The 19,332-nt window shown below is 39.5% G+C and overlaps 1 protein-coding gene across 4 annotated transcripts in view; it reads right to left on the bottom strand.

Moving 5' to 3' along the window:
* The window catches only part of FYCO1 (FYVE and coiled-coil domain autophagy adaptor 1), a 40,701-nt gene that overhangs the window by 12,411 nt on the left and 8,958 nt on the right, over positions 1-19,332 (bottom strand). For all 4 annotated transcript variants that reach the window (XM_085051301.1, XM_085051304.1, XM_085051302.1 and 1 more), the window contains exons 2-14: positions 18,853-19,029; positions 17,241-17,347; positions 15,958-16,083; positions 12,271-12,377; positions 11,255-11,398; positions 10,416-10,509; positions 7,383-10,013; positions 6,415-6,507; positions 5,431-5,549; positions 4,334-4,501; positions 3,756-3,905; positions 2,118-2,323; positions 1,636-1,774 (exon numbers count right to left, since the gene is read on the bottom strand). In XM_085051301.1, coding sequence (XP_084907427.1) covers positions 1,636-1,774; positions 2,118-2,323; positions 3,756-3,905; positions 4,334-4,501; positions 5,431-5,549; positions 6,415-6,507; positions 7,383-10,013; positions 10,416-10,509; positions 11,255-11,398; positions 12,271-12,377; positions 15,958-16,083; positions 17,241-17,347; positions 18,853-18,907 — 4,139 coding nt within the window. In that variant the 5' untranslated portion in view covers positions 18,908-19,029. The remainder of the gene's footprint in view (positions 1-1,635; positions 1,775-2,117; positions 2,324-3,755; positions 3,906-4,333; positions 4,502-5,430; positions 5,550-6,414; positions 6,508-7,382; positions 10,014-10,415; positions 10,510-11,254; positions 11,399-12,270; positions 12,378-15,957; positions 16,084-17,240; positions 17,348-18,852; positions 19,030-19,332) is intronic.

Below are 19,332 nucleotides of genomic sequence, written 5' to 3'. Positions count from 1 at the left end.
TGTCTCAAGTTCAATGTACGACCATAGTAGGACTCTCCCACCGACTCATAAAACTGATAACAAAAAGCAAACAGAGGATAAAGTACTATTTCCTGGCTCTCCTGCCTATACTCCGACAACAAGGGAAGATGAACAAGCTTTAAAAGTTTACATGGTGCAAGTAAGTTTTTCCATGGGTACTCTTCAAGAACAGTATTCCCTTGTTAGTGGCAATCCTTCTTTCCAGCCTGAATACTTTGTCAGACAAGATAAATCTAGACCAATCTCAAATTGAAACAAATAGTGACCTACACTTTTTTCTTTTCTCCTGGTTGTTTTCTCCAGAGCTAACTCACCTGTAATATACCTGCTGCAGAGAGCATGAATTAAAAGAAGTAGTACATTTCACTTTTTTCTTTATAAAAAAAACCAAACAAAAATTCCCCACCACAAATTATCCTTTTGAAAAACAAAGGCAATACTAAATTCATAAGGGAACTGTGACGCTCAGCTCATTCATGTCTGCCCAGCACATCATAAGCAGGAATACACTGTCAGTGTTTACAGTGTACAAAGTAGGCAAAATACATATAAGAAGAAGAAACAAATATATATAATTTAGAAAAGATTTTTTCCAAATAAACAAGTCAGTACTGTCTGCTTCAACCCAAACTGCAAGTCACTGTGGTTTGTACCGGAAACAGGTCTGCTGAGTGCAAGAGAGTCTAGGTTTGCTTTCTCAGCAGCAGACTATTTACTCTGTGACTATTTTCAGTTCAGCATTTAGATATGTCTTTTTTCTTCTGCTCAGAAGCAAAGCAAGTACATAATTTGGGTGAAATTGCTCTTTTCGTTTTTTCTTCTCAAAAGACAGAATTTTACAGAACAGAATTTTTGTAAAACGTTTGAAAATATCTGAACAATAGTAAAACAATATATTGCTTAAAAATGGATCCACATTAAACTATAATACTATAACGTAATTTGCAATCCAAGTATACAGATTTTCAGATGGCTTTAGATCCTTTTCATTGGGAATTTATGTAGAAATAGATGTAAAAAAAATTACTGAGATCTGCACTCACTCTCATTTCTTAAGAAAAAAAGAACAAACTAGTGCCAGATGTGGTTACACAATTGTTCTTTTTCTTTTCTCTCAGCTGTCTTCTTTAAGGTAGTGTCTTCTATGGACACAGACAGGTTATTTCACATTTAGTTCAATGAAGCCTGTCATACAACATGCCCATCTTTCCTTAGCTTTTAGAACCTCCTTGTTCTGCTGATATTAAGTAATGGTGAGTCTGGCAGTATCGTTTAGCTCTTATTATAAGTCATGTGACCAGTGATAAAGCATGGCCAGTGTGCTCACTTTAGTGGTAACAGCTGGACTGATGACAGCACAGAGCTGGGACTACCCCCCTGTGCTGTGGTGAAGCAGGTGGAAGAAGAGGATGGAGTGATTTAGATTTACTAGATTGAGCACTGACTGTGCAAATAGACCAAAATTATCTTGTGTTGGTCTACTGAACATGTGGCCTGCAAACAGAAGTCACATCTCTTTATGCAGAGGTTGACTACTCCCACTGAATGAGGAAAAAAAAGAACATTCTAAAGAAAATCCCAGAGTCCCCTCTTTGAGAAGCAGTGTTTACTCACAGATCTGTCACACTTTGATCCAGAGAGTCTCTTTCCATCTGACTTTCATTGTGGAGTGAGTCTGATTCCTGTACTTGGCACAGCTCCTCATCAGTGATTATATCAAATGCTGCATCATCTGGTGGTTTAGAGGCTTCACCTGCAACAGTGCCAAAAAAAAAAAAAGATAAGAAACATTAACAATATTAGCTGGTTATCTGGCAAATAAACAAACAGAACCTTTAAGAGGGAAGCCTGGGCCATTTCTCTACATTTACAGAAACTATTAGAACTAATGGAAAATCTTGGGCTGACTGACACTCATTTAATAAACATGCACATTTCTGTCAGTACTAATAAAATTCAAAGATAGTATCAGTCCCATCCTGAAAACACTCCATGACCTCCTGCAGGTGCTTGGAGCAGGAGGTGACCACATGGCTTCTTGGAGACTGTCAAAGACCCCTCCTTATTTCTCCACAGCAGGTAAACAATAAACTAACCAAAAGCCCTCTCAGATGGTGAGGCAGGTGATTCCAATGAAGCTGGTGATCCTTCCTGATTGGCACTGGATCCAGAGTCATCTGCACTGTCCACAATGACTCTAGGCTTATTAAAGCAAGCTCTGCAGCAACGCTCCTTTTTTCCACCAGGTTTTGTCACCATGTAGTTGTTGCAGCAGTAGTAGCAGAAAATGCGACCACACATTCTAGAAATGATTCAAAACCAAAGGTGTTAGAAAAGTACCACATACAGCTGGAACATATCTACGTGACACAGTCTGGGGCTCTGTCATAATGGTCTTGTTTTCTGCAAAAGCATGAAAGCTACACCCATTGGGAGAACTCATGACCACTGTGCTCCTTTCTGAAGTGAAGCAAGTCTTCTTGACAAGCACAGCCCAGAAATTCACATTCACACTTTACTACCTTAATAAACAAGGAATATGGAAAAAACTAAAAATACTTAAAAATATATACATCTAAATATAAAGACATAAGACAATCAAATGCCCACAAATATGCAATACAAATAAATAATATTTACATTAAGTACATGGGAAGGAAGTGTACTTAATAATATTAAAGAGAAAAAATCTCATAGACAGGTAAAACAAAACTTGATGTGATTGTAAGAACACATGTATATTTCTCTGCTTTGCAATGATCCCTCTCCCCTTCAGGAAAGAAAAAACAGTATTGGACACACACATTTGCATTCATCCTTCCTGCCCTCTTCACTCGGAGTCTCTCGGTATTAAACCTGTCAACTACTTTTTAATGAGCATGTTGAGATTTTCATGAAGAAAAGCACCCAGCAGGGATGACTGCGACTCATAAAATTTTAATGGGTTTTTTTTTCATAATCATTTAAATCATTATTGGGTGAAGACACAAGCAGCTTTTAGAGACCTTAGAAGAAATGAGTAATTTGGAAGTTGTTACCCAAAATGACTTCACCATTCACTAATCCCTATAGAATGTTGTTTACATTCATGTGAAATGGAACAGTTCCAGTGCTTCCTTCCTTACATGACGAATCAAGTCATGAGGATAAGGAACAGTAAAGAGCCAAACCAAACATATCACTAGGACCCTGAAATGTATCCATTTAAATACATTTTCATAAATCTAGATTGGATAACTAATATTAACTGTAGGTGAAATAATTTAATATCCACTTTAAAAAAAATTACTCTGCAATAGTTAATTATCTCTGAACATACCCAGTGTAAGTAAACAAATTTATAATTGCACAGCATGTTGAAATTTGTTCTGGAATACTTCCATCACAGCAGCAGAGCCATCCTAGTGAATATTGTTTAGAGCATGCACAGAGCAGTACACAGTCCTTTAAAGAAACACACTGTGCAGGGTGTGACTATCTTTGTTTCCAGAAACAAGAAACTAACAGACTCCCCAAGTCAGAGGTGCATCCAGATCTTTGCCTTAATACATGTCAAGGGATCTTTCCATTAATGTCTTACCCCTTTGTAAGCTCGTGTGTTTTTTCAGCTTTTATGATGTCATGTATCAATGATTTTGATAACTGAACTGCAAACATAAAGAAATATTTCCTCCAAGTAGACAATCCTACTGATTTTCACTTCTGAACAGTGCAATAGAGTTCAACAAACTGACCTGCAGTGGTGTCGGCGCACCATCCATGAGAACTCTCTCTGGCAGTCCAGACAGTGATTAACTTCAGTGTCCCCCTGCCACCTCTGCTCTGCACTAAGCTTCTGCTGGAACTCCAGAGCATCGGATTTTTGCCACAAAGCGTCCTTATCTCTGCAGTGACACAGTTAAAAGAAAGCAAAACACATAGAAGTTGTCAGTGCTGGTTTACTGTTAACCAACCTTAATGAAAATACTGCTGAAAGCTTCACAGTAAAAATTCCTTTGCTCTAAACTTCTGAGGAGTTTTCAGAAATAAAGACAGATCAAAAAACCTACTGAAGCTTCTGCAAATACAGGGAGAAAAACACATGCCATGCAAAGAACAACATATTTTTTCAAAACAGACAGCAAATTAAGGAGATAATATTGGGTGTTACATTTTTTTTCTGTATTATGGAAATGCAAAATTTCAACTGCTAATGAATTTGGCCATTACTTGTATCTTCAATTCGGGTATAAGCCTGGATGACCTAAGCAGTATCCCTGAACATCCTAAGCAAGGATTTTAATTTCTGCTTGCTGTTTATTTTGATGCCAACCTGATAAGTTCTATCAAACGTTCTTCAAGGAACTGCTTTGTTCTTGTCAGGTCATCCAGTTCAGCAAACAACTTCTGATCACTGCTATCTTTGTCTGCTGCCACCTTGCTGAGCTTCTGAGTGTAATCCAGGATCTTCTCTTTTGCTTCATCAGCTTCTTTTTGGATCCTGATCAAATACAAAGGCAATTATGAATCATTTTTAGCTCATGTGTATTCAAGTTTTCCCTGTGGGAGGAAGGGCTTGTCCACCCTGATAAACAGGTGGGTTCAGTGAAATTTTTCTCAGTGTGCACATTTTTTAGAGCTAGACAGAATCTTCCCAGTTTTCTGCATCACTGAAAATGCACATAGATCCATTATCTACTGAACACAGCCAGCAACCAGCAATTTCTCGGATGCCCTGCTTATAGTAAAGCTTATGATGGCTATCACACTGAGAATAAACCAGATTATATCAGCATAAATATATAAAAATACATAGGCTTTGGTTAACCTTTTAGACTCTGTGTGAGCCCACGCCTCATGAAGATTAACTTCTGACTGCCAGATTATCCCCACCACACAGGCCCATGCTACAGACCTTGAAAACACATCCTGAGTTAGATTATTAAAGCTGATATGAAGCCTGACAAAGACATGCAGGATGTGGTTCCATTCAGATAATTCTTACTGATTCCTGAAACTTCATGAAGAGGAGAGAAAAAATAAACTGTCCAAAAGCACAAATTTTCCATTCCTTACAAAAAAAACCCCAAAACAAAATTATTTTAAATTTAAAATAAAATTATTTTAAATTTGTGCTTAACCTATAAGGTAAAAGGAGGTACAAAAATGTCTTTCATGAATTTATGTCATCAGCTAAATTAACAATACAGTAAAAACTAAACTGTGCATTCATGTGTGCTGATCATTTCCATATTTCTCATCTGAAGTGTCAATCTGATATTCCCTGTCAGTGCCCATGCACTATTTGTTCTATATAAACCCTGTGACAGATGGTACTTCGTGAACCATGGCGATTTTCAATGCATTCTGATTATTGTCCCCTTGCTTGGCCTCAAATGAACAGCCTGTGTAAAGAACCCAAACCCTCACCTTTCCAAGAGTTCTCTAAGAGATGTCACCTCCTCTTCCTTCTGCAGCCGAGCAGATTCTGATTCAGACAGCTGCTCTCTTGCTTCATCCAGCTTTCTACATAAACTCGTGTTTGCAGCCTAGTGAAATAAATTACTGTATTTCCTTACATATAAAAACAACACTTTACCATGCATAGGACAATTACCAAGACAGCTAACGTTTTAAAGGAATCAGTTACAGCCAAACGACCAATTAAGATATTATTGTATAAGCAGGCAGTAATTAGTTGTGTACTAGTGACTGATTACTTCTGTCACACTGAATAAGAGATACACTCTATAAAGTAAGACAGTATTAAGCCTCTAATTCTTGTTAGTCAAGAACAAGAATTCAACTTCTTTCACAGCTAGCCTCTCCAGAGAAGTCTGCCAAACTTGGACTCCTCAGGCAACACATCTAACCATATCTAAAGGTATGTATTTCTCCTAGCAGGCAAGGAAGGCCGCCTCCAGTAATCTTAACTTCTTTCTGGATTCCTTACAACTCAGTATGGCCCTTCTAATTCAACTGTTTAATAAACTTATTGCAAAAATTCCAATTTTTTTCTGGCTGGGTTATTTCTCAGCCACAATAATTCTCTAATTTAGTGCCCTTTGCAGCCTGCAAACAGATGGATCTACAGCTGTGGCTGTGTGGGCATGCAGGGCCTAAGAAAGACACATTTTAAACCTGCACTCCCATTTAAGAAGAGAACACATAGCCAAATAAAACCTGACAAGCCTTCAAAGCAGGGCAAATCCTAAATGACACTGTGCTTTTCATAATCTCTGCCTTGGTAGCTAACTGTCAGCTGCCCAGTATTTTTTCTGCACCACCTGTATTGATACAAAGGCATGCTCAGTCTCACAGCCAGTCATCAGAAATGCTGCTTGCCTTCTCAGTTGTAACACTAATGCCTGCTGACACAAACACCTCTGGTTTTAAATCAGATCAAGCACCTACCTGTAACTCTGTAATCTCTTCCTCCGCAGCATGCTGTTGTCGCTTCTGCTCCTCAAGCTGCTCTCTTACTTTCCCACACTCCTCACTGACAGCCTGGCAGAGAGATTGAGCCAGTAGTTAACAATCCTCCAGCGGCCACCCCTTCACTTACAAAATTCCTAGCTGGGAATTATGAGTGCTCTTACAGCCATGCATGGGATAAATGCAGCACCACTGTCTCATGAAAGACAGCTAAAAAGACACTCAACCCTTGGAATTAAGCAAACTCCCTTTATGGTGGCACATTAACTGTATTTTACTGTTACTTTGCATAGGCTATTGCAATTCTCAAGAAAAAGGTCAAACTCATGCAGTGGTGTAAGACTCAAAGCAACCAATCTTAGACATTTAATCAGAATGACAAAACAAATACAACTAAATCTTCAGCCTTTAGGTGTGCTGTTTCATGCTGACTCATGCTTTTCTGGAAGCAAAACTTTGATCTTCTCAGCTGCCACCTTGAGCAGCTGAATGCAAAAATACATGAGGGAGTTAAATGCAAAAGCATCTGGTTTCAGTCTAAGTTTCCTTTCATCAAAATCAGTTCTTGGGAGAAGCAGTGTTACAGGTGTGAGGAACAGGTCTTGCAATGTTCCTACCAAAAAAGAATAATAACCACAGCTGTGACCAGAGGGACAGCAGTTGCCACCTTCAGTGCCAACATGAGAAATCATCACCCTCTTGAGTACTGACTTGCTTTTCTGTATCACATGGCCTCCCCACTATACATGTCAATAAAACTCTGAAGAGTTGTTTTACCTCAGATAGGCCTAGGTCATGAGCATAGAGATATTTTCAGATTCCCAGGCTAAAGCTAGTTGCATGTTAGTCTCAGAGCATGACCCACACAAACCTTACGATTTCATGCAGTAAATGCTGTAGCAGATGGTAAAGCAGCTCCCTCAGCTATAATAATTACAGTAATTTACCTTGAATTTTGTCTGATAATTTAGAATCTCTGTGCTCATTTGAAATTTTATTGCAGACAGCTCTTCTTGGCTGGTGTCTTGGAAACTCTGTGCCTGTTTCTTTACTGCCTCCAGCTGCAATTGCAGACTTGGGACAGCTGCGGCACACATTTGAGCCTCCTCTAATTTCTCTTGCAGGCTCTTGTTCTCCTCTCTGAGATTAGAGATGTCAAGCTTCAGCTTCTCCTGTTGCTCTGTTGCCTGCTCTTCCAGTTCTTTGACCCTTTCTGTGGCTTGAGCCAACTGCTCTTCTGCATCCACCTTTTCAGAGGTCAAGGCACAAATCTGAATACCAAGTTCAGCCATATCAGTGTTGGTCCTGTGGAGGAGATCTTTATTTTCTTCATTTTCCACTCTAGCATTTTCCAAGTACCGCTTAACCTTAGAGAGCTCTTCCTTTAGGTTCATGAAACTGTTTTCCAGCTCAGCTTTTTGATGGGCTGTTACTTCCTGCTCTTTTTTCAGCACTTCTTCCCTTTCTTTACATTGCACCAGTTCTTGCACATGGTTTCTGTTTAGAGACTCACTCTGCTCTTTCAGCTGCTGGACAAGCATCTTCTGCTCACTCAAGACAGTCTCAGTGACTGCCAGCTCACCTCTCATCCTCTCTCTCTCATCAGTGGCCTGCTGAAGCTTGACTCGCAGGTCGAGGACTTCTGCTTGCAGCCTGGACACTTCCCCTCTGTTCACCTCCAACTGCTCTTCGCTCATGGTCAGTCTGAAGGCCAGCTCTTTTGCCTCCTTCTCCAGGGACACCGCCTGCTGTAGCTGCTGTTTTTCCACTGATTCCTTTTCTGATGTGAGAGATTCTATAAGTTTTGTCTGATGAAGGCATGTTTTTTCCACACTGAGCTTTTCTGTCTCAAGAGTCTCTGCTTTCTTCCTATATCTTTCAGCTTCTGCTCTTAGCTGCTCACATTGGCTCTCCATGCCCTGCAGTTCTACTTCCTTCTCTGTGAGCTGTGACTGGAGACATTCTTTGCTTTCCTTCAAGGTGTCCAAGCTTTTTTCCATTTGTAAACTATGCTGTTTGGCACTCTTCAGCTGTGCTTCAAGCGAGGCATAAGACTCCTTGGAGGTCTCTTCTCTTTGCTTTAGTTCTTCATATTCTGAGTGCAGAGCCTCCAGCTTCTCCTCTAGAATTTGGCTTTGCCTCCTGGCATTCTGCAAGTCTTCATCCAGCTGTTTGTTCTCATCCCGGAGCTTCTTCTCTTTTTCATCAACTGACACCAGGGCATCATCTATCTCACTCTGAAGTTGTTTCTCAGAGGCTCTCAACCTGGATACGTCGGCTTCTAGGGAAGTTTTAGAGGCTTCCAGATTTTTCAGCTTCTCTTCCATCTTCTTCTTGGACTGCTGCAAATTCTCATTCTCTGCTTTCAGTTTCCTGCTCTCCTCATGCAATTCGCTCACTGCAGAGTTTTGCTGCTCCATCTGCTCCTCCAGCTCCTTGACTTTCTGCCCGAGATGCTCCTTCTCAGACATGAGTTTCCGGTTTTGCTCCTGAAGACTACACACAGTCTGACTCACCTTTGTTAAGCGACCCTCCTGTAGTTCAAGTTGCTCTGCTTGCGATTGGGCTTCCTGCTTCAGTGCTCCTTCCCTCCTACCATACTCCTCCTCAAGTTTCTCTTTTTCCTTCCTGGCTTCCTCAAGACTTTTTTCCAGTGAACCCACCTGAGCCAGCGACCCCATTACCTGGGTCTGAAGCTCAGCCATCTCCTTTCCTTTCAGAGTCAGGGCCTTCTGAAGTGCATCCTTTTCCTTTGCCATGGTCTCCAGGCTCCCATTTAGCTTTTCACTCTCTTCTTTGGAGTTAGCAGTGAGGCGACTGTATTTGGATTCCAGTTCCTTCTGTGCCTGTTCCTTCAGCAGCAGCTCCTCCCTTGCTGCTTTCAGCTGAGAAGCATGTTCATCATTGAGTCTTTGCATATCTGCCTTTTCCTTTTCCATCTCCTGAAGCTTCTCTAACAGTGCCTGAATTTGTAGGGCAGAGTCATACTGGGCTGTGGCTTGTTGTCCCTTTTCGTCCAAGGCAGCATCAACTTTTGCAAGGAGGTTGAGGTTCTTCTGTTCTGTGGAACTCAGCTTGGCTTTGAGCTCATCAATGCAAAGATCCTTCACAGCAATCAAAGCCCTAGAGGTCTCTAGCTCCTGATTTGAAATCTGCAATTCTGAGGCACAATCTTCCTTGCTGGTCAACAGCTGCTCCACCTTTGTTGAGTGTTCCTTCTGCTGCTCCACTGCATTCAGTTCCAGTGACTGTAGGCACTTCTGCAGGTCATGGACAGTGCTCTGAGTGGAGTGTGAGACCTCACACTGCTTCCGTAACTCTGTGATCATCTTTGTCAGCCGGGAGTTCTCCTCACTGTAGTTATTGCTCTTCTCCTTTTCCACTTGTACTTGTTCTTTTTGAAGGCTGACAGCTGCCTGGAGCTCCTGGTTTTCAATTTCTAGCTGGTGAATACGATCTTGAAGTTCCCTCTGCCTCAGCTCAGCCTGGTCAAGTTCTAAACGCATCTCTTCATAGCCCTCAAGGTGTTCAGCATTTAGTGAGCTATTTACGTCAGGGCTGGAAGGAAACTCCTGTGCCTAAATGAAAAGAAGGGGAAAATCAGAAAGTTTAAATAGTATTAAACATGCATTTAAATGGTGTGCTCAAATGAGAGCAAGTTCAGGTTCTTAATCTACGGTGACATTGTGTGTTGCCTTCACAGCACTACAAGATATCAGCTTGTTTGAAATGGAGCTTGTTTTCCCAAAAGATAAATGAAAACATACCTATCTGCAAGTAATCTTCTGAACGTATTTTTTTATTTTACAGGATTTGCATATTAAGTTGAAGTAGCTGACAGCCAATTGCCTTTTAATTAAGGATGCTTTTTGCAGTTTAGCATCATAAGACTCAACCATCACAAAACTACTAAGTTTCCTGGAACCATGACAACCAAAGACCTACCATGACATACAAACATTTATTTGTAATTTGCTTACCTGCAAATAATTGCTCACTAAACTGCTCATGCTGGAACTGCGACTTGGGGGCTTCCATAAATATGCTGAAGATCCAAGCGAGGACAGAGTCCTCCTGTTGATCACAGAGAAACAACATATAAGGTAAGTCTCAGCACATATATATGTGTCTTTCTACTTGTAGATGTAAGATTTATCTAGTGGTAACTACCACATAAAAAAGGACAGAACTGCACCTGCTGTCTCGGCCAACAATCACTGAATTTGATGAAAAATACGATTAGGATATCAAAGGCACCTGTAAAAGATTATGGGGCTGGTAGCTGACACTTCCCACATCCAAAAGAACAAACATAGCCTTGCTCTAGGGAATTGTATTGCTGTGTGGTGGCAGCTCAACCGGATGGTGGCAGCAAAGGGCCCTAGAAAACTCCCATTGATACAAATGGATCTGGACCAGACCCGGGAGCTTTTGTTATCCCTCACTTCTAAGTGGGATCACCATCGCTGCAAGTGAAGCAAACTGCTTGGGTGTGCAGTCACATGTCTCATTTCTTGACACAGAGAAAGCTAAGAGGATTTTTTCATGTGCCTGTATAGATGAGAATAGCTTGGGATTTGGGCCTAAACTGCAGTCACTGCAAGTGCTATATTATAGAGCATCAACTCTGATTGCTGGTTCACAGTATAGTGAAGGAGAAACAGGTCAATTTGGTCATGGAATAAATACATGGGAAAGTTTTATATCTGCTCAAATACAAGTATTCCTACCTTCAAAAGCAGAAGCTTTAACAGATTCTTTAGCAAGCAGGTGTTTTATGTCCTTGTTAATAGAAAATAAAAATGTGGCTCCATCTCACCTGGCAAATGATGGCCAAGCTGCATCTAAATCATAGCCTCTTGATGCCAAGTCAAACTGAACATCAGTGAGCTCATAGAGTTGACCCACAATATCAGAACTCATTTTGGAATTCAGAAATGGACTTCTTGCATAGTACCAGTCACTTGAAAACAAACAAACAAAAAAGAAGTAATATTCATTCATAAGCAAAAGAGAAGTAGAAGTTTCTCTTACAAAAGAACACAGCATCATTATTCACTCCACCTCAGAAAAATGATAGTACAGTATTCTAAACACAAATGAAAACAATCAGATCCACCACACAATATCCCATCCCTTCAATGTCAATGAAATTAAACAACTCTAATTAATTCCACATAAATATCTTTAGAGGAGTCCCTTCAAAAAATATTTTTTCTCTCGTGCTCAGGCAAATCACTGACAATACAAAATATTTGCTACATGCTGGATAATCACACAGTAAACACCTAAAGCACACATTTAATACATCAGAAATGAGGAACAGAAAGCAGCATCCAGAATTAAACACATTGTGAAAATGGCTGGCTTTTTCTTAAAGCCCTAGCAGTGCCCCTCCAACCAAATACAAACTATCTTTGGAGTTTCTTGGTCAGGGGCAAGTTGTTCCTCTGTGTGACCATCCAGAGATAAATGCAAATGCTTTCTGGGGCTTTGTGCAACACATCCAAATTAATCCTCTCTCATGATGAATAGCCCATCAAACCCAAAATCTTCAATACTTATAAATACATCACCTTTGAAGCTGACATACAGAAGCATCAGTACAACCTACTCCACACATATTTAGCTGTAAAAACTTTCAATCTTTACAAGCCCAAGATAGGTATGAACCAGTGACCCAGGGCAAAAGGTCTATTATCCTTCATATCCTATTACCAGCTCTCTAAGCCAAACATTTGGAAGCATTTCAATTTCTTTCAATAGCTACTAGGTGATGTTGCTTGATCTCACTGAGCAAACACCCACTAGTTAAAACAGTACTTTGCTATTCACCTGGTCACTTTGGTGTTCATAAAACATTGCTGCAAGGTGTCTGCTAGCCTTTGGTGAACCAGGGAGTAACGAAGAAATGCTCTTCCTTTGCCAAGAGAGGTTCGCAGCTGGAAGGGAGAAACCACAAGAAAAGAAAAGTCTAAATACCATTTGTAATCATGTAGACACACGGCCAGAACAGCCTGCATAGTGACACAATATACTCACAACAAGCCACTGTAAAGGAAGAAGTTGTAAAGGAAACCAGTAAGAACTGCCACTGAGAAACACCTTTTCCTAAGTCTGTCATTGGGTGGAATATTTTCTGAATTTGATGAATTTATTTCTACAGCTGGCTGTTGTCTACTTTATAATAATATAAAAGGCACCACAGGACCAATGAATCATTTAATGTATTGAGTACTTGAGCACAGACTATGCTAAGAACAATTCACAATATAAGGCAAATCTCAATGTGCCCAGCAAAGGCAGAAGCAAATGTTTAAGTTACTTAGGATGTATATGGCTACAGCTGGAAGAGCTTTAGGACAGATTTAGTCACAGAACAAAGATGTACACATATACAAATATACATCCCCATGGACACAGTAACCCCAGACAATGCAAAAAGCCCCTCTTAATACTTAGCAGTTAAGTTGACTAAAATCTAATTCTTTCTGCAGACCAAGAGCAGCTGCATGACAAAAATTAATGGATCTTTTTATGAAGACAGCTGTTAAATCAACATAAGGGTGATCACAAAGCTCAGCACTGAATTTTGTTATAGTTATTGACTTGGGGAACTCATGTTTTATTTTTACATCTGAACCATTTTCTGTCCTGCAAAATAGTGAAATGCTGTGTTTCATTTCTTCTTTCCATCAAAGTCAGTAACCAATTTAGAAATGGAAAAGGAGCATGATGAAAGAATTTCTCACCTAACTGCTCCAATTAAAAAAAGCAAATACATTTATGATTTAAAAGAGAACACGAGACAAATACTAGAGAGGCTGAGGCACAAGTTCATTGGTCACTGTAAACTTTGCTTGAAAAGTTAAAGAAGGCTTAAAGGCCACACAAGCTTTCTCTCCTGATGATCAGCATCCCACTGTAGTGAAATGAGAGCAACACCTTAAACACCCATCTTCCATGTTTTTGTTGTTACTGAGCTTCTGCTCTGAAGTAACACAGGTTCTTCATTTAACTCAGTAACCCACTACATACAAAAATGTTTCTTATAAATGGAATCTGAATGGAATGTGAAACAAAGAAAGCAACACTTATTGCTGATTTTTGGTTTGAATTCTATAGGATACAAAGTGCAAAATTCCATGGTACCCAAACACTAAGTATCCAAGAAAAAGCAAATTTAACTTACCAACTGGTTTGCACCCTCATTCACCCTGCATATATCTGAACATTTCTTCAGGGATTTATTACAGGAGTGTTAAAAGTGGTTTTTCCTAACTAGGCATATTTAATGAGTATCTTAAGAACTGTCAAAAAAAAAAAATCCACAAAAGGAAACCCACAAAAAACCCCAAACCCTGGAAGCCACAGAATTAATCCTATCCTTACTCCCGTTGATTTTTCACTTTACATTGCAATGCCTTCTTTAAGCAATATGGAGAGAACAGAAAAAATGTACATGATGAAAAGCAGAGGAAAATATTTACATATATGCAGCTACAAGTAGCTAGAGACTATTTTACTAGGAAGAAAAACCATGTCACCTCCTGCTGGAGCCCTGCTAGAAATTAGGGAGGCAGAGTATCTGCTATTGACAGTGTTTCCATGTTGACAGCAAGCACTGTAGCTAAGGTGCAATGTATGGCTGTAAAGATTTGGAAAGATATGTGTTCAGTGTAATCACCTTTTGAAAGGGAAAGGGGAATGACCAGAACTCACTGCTCACCTACAACCCTCAAGAATAAGGCCCTCTGCTTAATGAGCAGATAACAGTTTCCAGGGTACTCTTACTTGCTTCCTTGCTTCACCTCTCTCACATATCGTGCACCCTAATATTAGAAGTACTGCAGGCAGAGCAGAAGAGGAGGCATTATGCTGTGGAATGTTTGACCATTCTTAAAATTAACTGCTATTATTATTTCCTTTTTGTTCACTTTCACATTTGAAAGTCAACTAGTATTGTACAGTGAGCAAATAAAGGACATTTGTAAACCTTTATGTTCTATCCAGCCAGGTTCAAAAACTGGCAGCTGATTTCTACCTCTAATGAAGAGGAAAAACACATATTTTTGAGTCATGTACCATTTAATACTGGGGCCTGAGTCTGTCAGCTCAGTTACCTGAAACAGTTCACTGATTCTTTTTTAAAGAGTTCACATTCCTAAACCACAAGTTAATAAAAATTAAAGAAGCCTTCCACAAGTTAATTTCTATGGCTGCATATAAATTGAGGTAGAAAACATCCTGCTTCCAAACCATAATTTCTGATATTGCGCAGACAATTAAACAGCCAGAGGTGCTGAAGAAGAAGGAAAAAGCAGTGTAGTCTTCACATGTGGTAATATGCAGGTGATCCCACAGGCAACAGAGTATTGAGAACTACAGCACAGCCACCTTCGCAGAGAAATCAAAGTGGCTACTGCTTCTGAAAATTTAGGGGCCACTATCTAAAGTCAGAGGATTTTTTCCTGCAGCAGCAGTTATTCTCTTTACTTCTCCAGTCATCCTGTAGTGGGAAATTCAAAACAAATTTCTGTGCCTCTCTTTTCCCTCCCATGGGTAAAACAAACTGGAGCCCTTCCTTGGATTGTTCACCTTGGAACAGCAAAATTCTATACTGGTGAAGTTGCAAAGAGAAGAAAGGCAGGGAACACAGAACCTGCTTCTGTCATGGCTCTCTTTCAGGTGGATCAAAACAACATTATCCAGAGCTGCTGTGGAGAAATTCCTAAGAGAACGGGAAAATCTACTGTAAATAGTAACTTGCCAATGCAAGTTAGCACTGCTCACAGATCATGGAAGTGAGTATGACCATGCCACTGCCTCTACTACCCACAAGGAAAATCTTCTTCAAACGATTTTGAAGACTCAGAAAGGATCAACACAGAAAGGTTCTCACAGCATTTATTTCACCAATGCATTGAGCTGAAGACATAATATGGTTTTTACAAGATCAAGCTTTCATTACTATCTAAATCTAACAGGAACAAAGCTTTTTATTCTGTTCCTGACAAAGCAATAATGACAACCACCCCGAGTAATTTCATCGTGCTATTTCACACAGAGGAACAAAGCTGAGACAGAAGATGAAACTGCTGCTCTCAGTCAGAGCTCCTCAACTCCATGGACCAACTGAAAAAGTCTTAGGAAATGTCAAATATGGTGAAACTTTCATCTTACACTTACCAGCTGTGCTGAAAAGGGCATGTGCTACTCTTGACTTAATTTTTCATTTCTTTTTAGAGAAAATGGCACTAACTTTATGAAAAGGCATGGCACAACCAGAGACAAACAGGTCCATTCACATGTGTAAGTGGTCTTTGAACTAGGCTATCTAATCCAACATAATTTAGTACCCTAGCAAAAATGTGATCTTGCATTTTTAAACTTTATGTGAGAATCAAAAAAAAATCCCAAGTTTCTTTTTTCTATATGTTAAAAGCAGTGTATTTTTTTTGGTTTGTTGCTACTGCTCTCTGAAAAGACATAGCAAAACATATGCTTAACTGATATACTTACTTCTGTAATAGACTTGACAAAGCGGATTCCATCATTAGCTCCTTTGATTTTTGCCAGACAGTCGCAGAAGTAATCCCAGTAGTCTTTTCTGTTCCCCAGCAATGTGCTTTTTTCTTTCTGGTCAAACTTAAACCAGGAAAACAAAATGCAATGAGCAAAACTTAAACAGAAATATATTTTCTACGATTTTTAAACAGAAATATACTTTCACACACATACATCTACTTGGAATTCTGTTTATCTCCCAGCAGCTTGTGTTTTAATGACTTCTCTTAACTTTAGCCCCAATGTATGGACAAAGGAAAGAGACACTGCATTGTACTGATGCAATCTAGCAGTTACAAAAGCTACTTTACTGACAGTAAGAGATAATAATGATCTGGGTCTCTTTAAAATACAGAAGTCCATTCAAAACTGCTGAAAGAAAGATTTGCAGCAGATTCAGGAGCTGTTCAAGAGCAATGAACTAACAGCCAGTTGCTGAGAGACCTGCAATTAAGTGTGGCAGTAGCCCACATGTATGGACCAGAAAAACCTGCTCTAGCTAAATCATATTCAGAGCAGCAATGCAGCAAGGGTATGGACTGCAGCTTGGACCATTCAAATATCAAAGGATTTTTCAGTTTGTGCTGAAACCTCTGCAACCCAATTAAAACTCCCTTGCCTAGATTAAGGCTAGATTAGCATGTCTTTTTTGCAATCAGTGACATGATTACAATATATGTGGACACCAACACCACACTATGCAAACTGAATTTCAGCTTGCCAGGCAGCATCCTCTTTTACTTAAACTTTAAGGGTGGACAAAAAGCAGCCTTTTGCATCAAGCCTTTCATACAATAAAAAAATAAAATAAAATTCCAAAGTGAAATTTCTGAAAATTCTATAAATTTGTCACACTATTATATTTGCACCATTAACAGCATACCAGTATTTATTTTGCATTAAAATGTCAAGATCTCATTACCATAGTTTTTTCAGCAAGTAAGTAAGAAAGATATATCCTTAAAATTAAGCTCAGATATTTCAGATCAATAACAAAATGCCTTACATTCCTCAGTCAAACCGGCAGCACTGCCTTTGGATCACATTTATTTATTTTCACTTGAAATAAATATAATAGGTAGCACATATTTCAGTCCACTTATCACACACACACAAAAAAAGACTCAACTCAACTGGATATTTATGATTGAGTTAAACTCCACATACTGAAGAGGCAGTGAGAGAAAACAAGGCTAAGCTTTGCCTGTGGATTACAAATGACACAAATCACTTTTTACCTGTAGAAGGTACTCAAGCTTGTAGGAGAATTTTTGCAAGTTGACACTGTCATCTGTGATTGGTTCACCTCCTTCTTTAAATTCTTTACTTAATTCAGTCACTGCATCTTTAAAACAAGACACCAAAATAGTTAACTAACACAAAGGAATACCACTCAATCCATAAACAACTAAATAAATGCCTTCTTCATGAACATTATGTATGTGGACTCATTTTGTTTTAGCTGAAATGTCTTGATGACAGTACAAAAAGATGACTGATATGCTTGCAATTTGAGACCACCTGTAAGAAAATCCAAGCTCAAGCTGTGTCAATCTGTTCTATGGACTAATTCCTCTTAAAAACACACTTAGCACTTCTGACACTTAGCAATTATCTGTTAGCAGGTTTTCCTAACTGCTACCTCAGCAGAGGGAAGAGAAATAACTTTTTGCTGTCTCATGTGCACATTAAGGTATTGCTACAGGACAAACAGAATTCTGATTAGAAAGGACAAAGCATGTAATCTGCTAAACGGGATCAGTAACACGAGAACAGTCATTCAGTCAGCACATTTATCTTCTCCATGCTTTATTCAGGAAGGTTCAGCTTGTGCTGGTTACAAGCACAAATGGAAAAATAATTTACACAAAAAATAAGCATACAGTAACTTCTCTTCCATAAAACATACACCCATAGTGGGTGAGAAATCTCAAGTTAAAACACGCTCTATTGCACCCCTGGACACTCTAGCCCCAGAAGGATGTATTTCTCAGCATCAGAAATTAGTAATTTTGAGATTGCTTTCCCCTTGGTTTTATACTTATTTCAGGTGACTAAGTGAGCTTTAGCTCCCAGTCCCATTCAATAAGCCTTTGCAAATTAAAAATTATTCTTGTCAGCAAGCACATAGATCTCCTTTTTTATGTTACAGGAAGACCTAGATTCTCAGCTTTGGTGCATATACCTTATATTTATTAAAAATTAAAAGGAAAAATATCTGAATCTTAGTATAGGCAGCTGATTAGGACAGAAACAGAGCAGGAAAACCGTTACGAATCTGATGGAAATTTTGTCTGCAACGGAACTGTTGAAAATGAGGTTGGCTACTTCTAGTGGAAGAAAAGTTAGGTTTCACTGCAGCAAGAACAGCAAGTGTAATTCTTCAGCACTCTTCCTCTAGGTCTCCTTTCCCAGCTTGGTTTGGTCTCCAGGATTTTTGCCTTCCCACATTAGCAGCAACTTCACACCAGCTTCCCATCAAGGAAGGGCCTAAAAATCTGGCTTTCTCCTTACTTCACATGAAGTCATTTCAGCATAGCTCTGTGCATGCCAACAAAGTCCTAGCTCACAATGCAAACCACACAGCCACCTTCCTTTAAATTGTAACACTTACTTGTTATCTTGTATGTTTAAATTTGCAGGATTTAAGAATTCAGGGTCCTGCAGAAGGTACAACACTGGTCTCACAAAAAACCATCAGTCACACTGCACACCTTGAATTATGTTACTATAATTGCTGCAGGAAAGAGTTACACAACTGAAAACACAACTCCTACTCTGTTATCTAAACACCCTGGAGATCACAGTCCAGCCTCCAGAGCATATCCGTCAGCATAGCACTCACTGTACCTTGCAAGTCTCTGATAATCCGCTGCAGCTGGCTTTCACCACTAGTTGCTGCCATCTTGGAAACAAAAGGAACTCCCCTTCTGGGCTGTTAACCTTTTCATCCATCTAGATAAAAACAGCAGAGTTCATATCCTTGATGATCATTGGGTTGACGCTGATTATTATTCTCTGTGACACCTGCAATTGTAAAAGTCAAAAATAAAATGAGTCTTTATCAACTCAAATGAGTAGCAGAGAGGTGCTTTTGCATTGTAGATCCTGTTGACTAATGTATTTCAAGGCCAACTCTTTTCCAGCAATCTCCGTTATATTTTCCTCTAGATTTCACTTTCCATTTCAGTTATTTCTTCAATTCTATCTTTCAAAACTACTAAGCAAACCTCAGAGAGCAATTTTCTCTGGCTGGAGTTACAACACAGCTAATTGTACAGCTCAGCTCAGGCTGGCATTTCATGCAATCCGTCTTGTGACCCTGAGGGA

The sequence above is a fragment of the Lichenostomus cassidix genome, chromosome 2 (genome assembly GCF_008360975.1).
Source record: "Lichenostomus cassidix isolate B80296 chromosome 2, HeHo_3.0, whole genome shotgun sequence".
NCBI classification, from domain to species: domain Eukaryota; kingdom Metazoa; phylum Chordata; class Aves; order Passeriformes; family Meliphagidae; genus Lichenostomus; species Lichenostomus cassidix.
The sequence above is the reverse complement of the archived record's forward strand: the minus strand, read 5'-3'. Positions and strand labels throughout refer to the sequence as shown.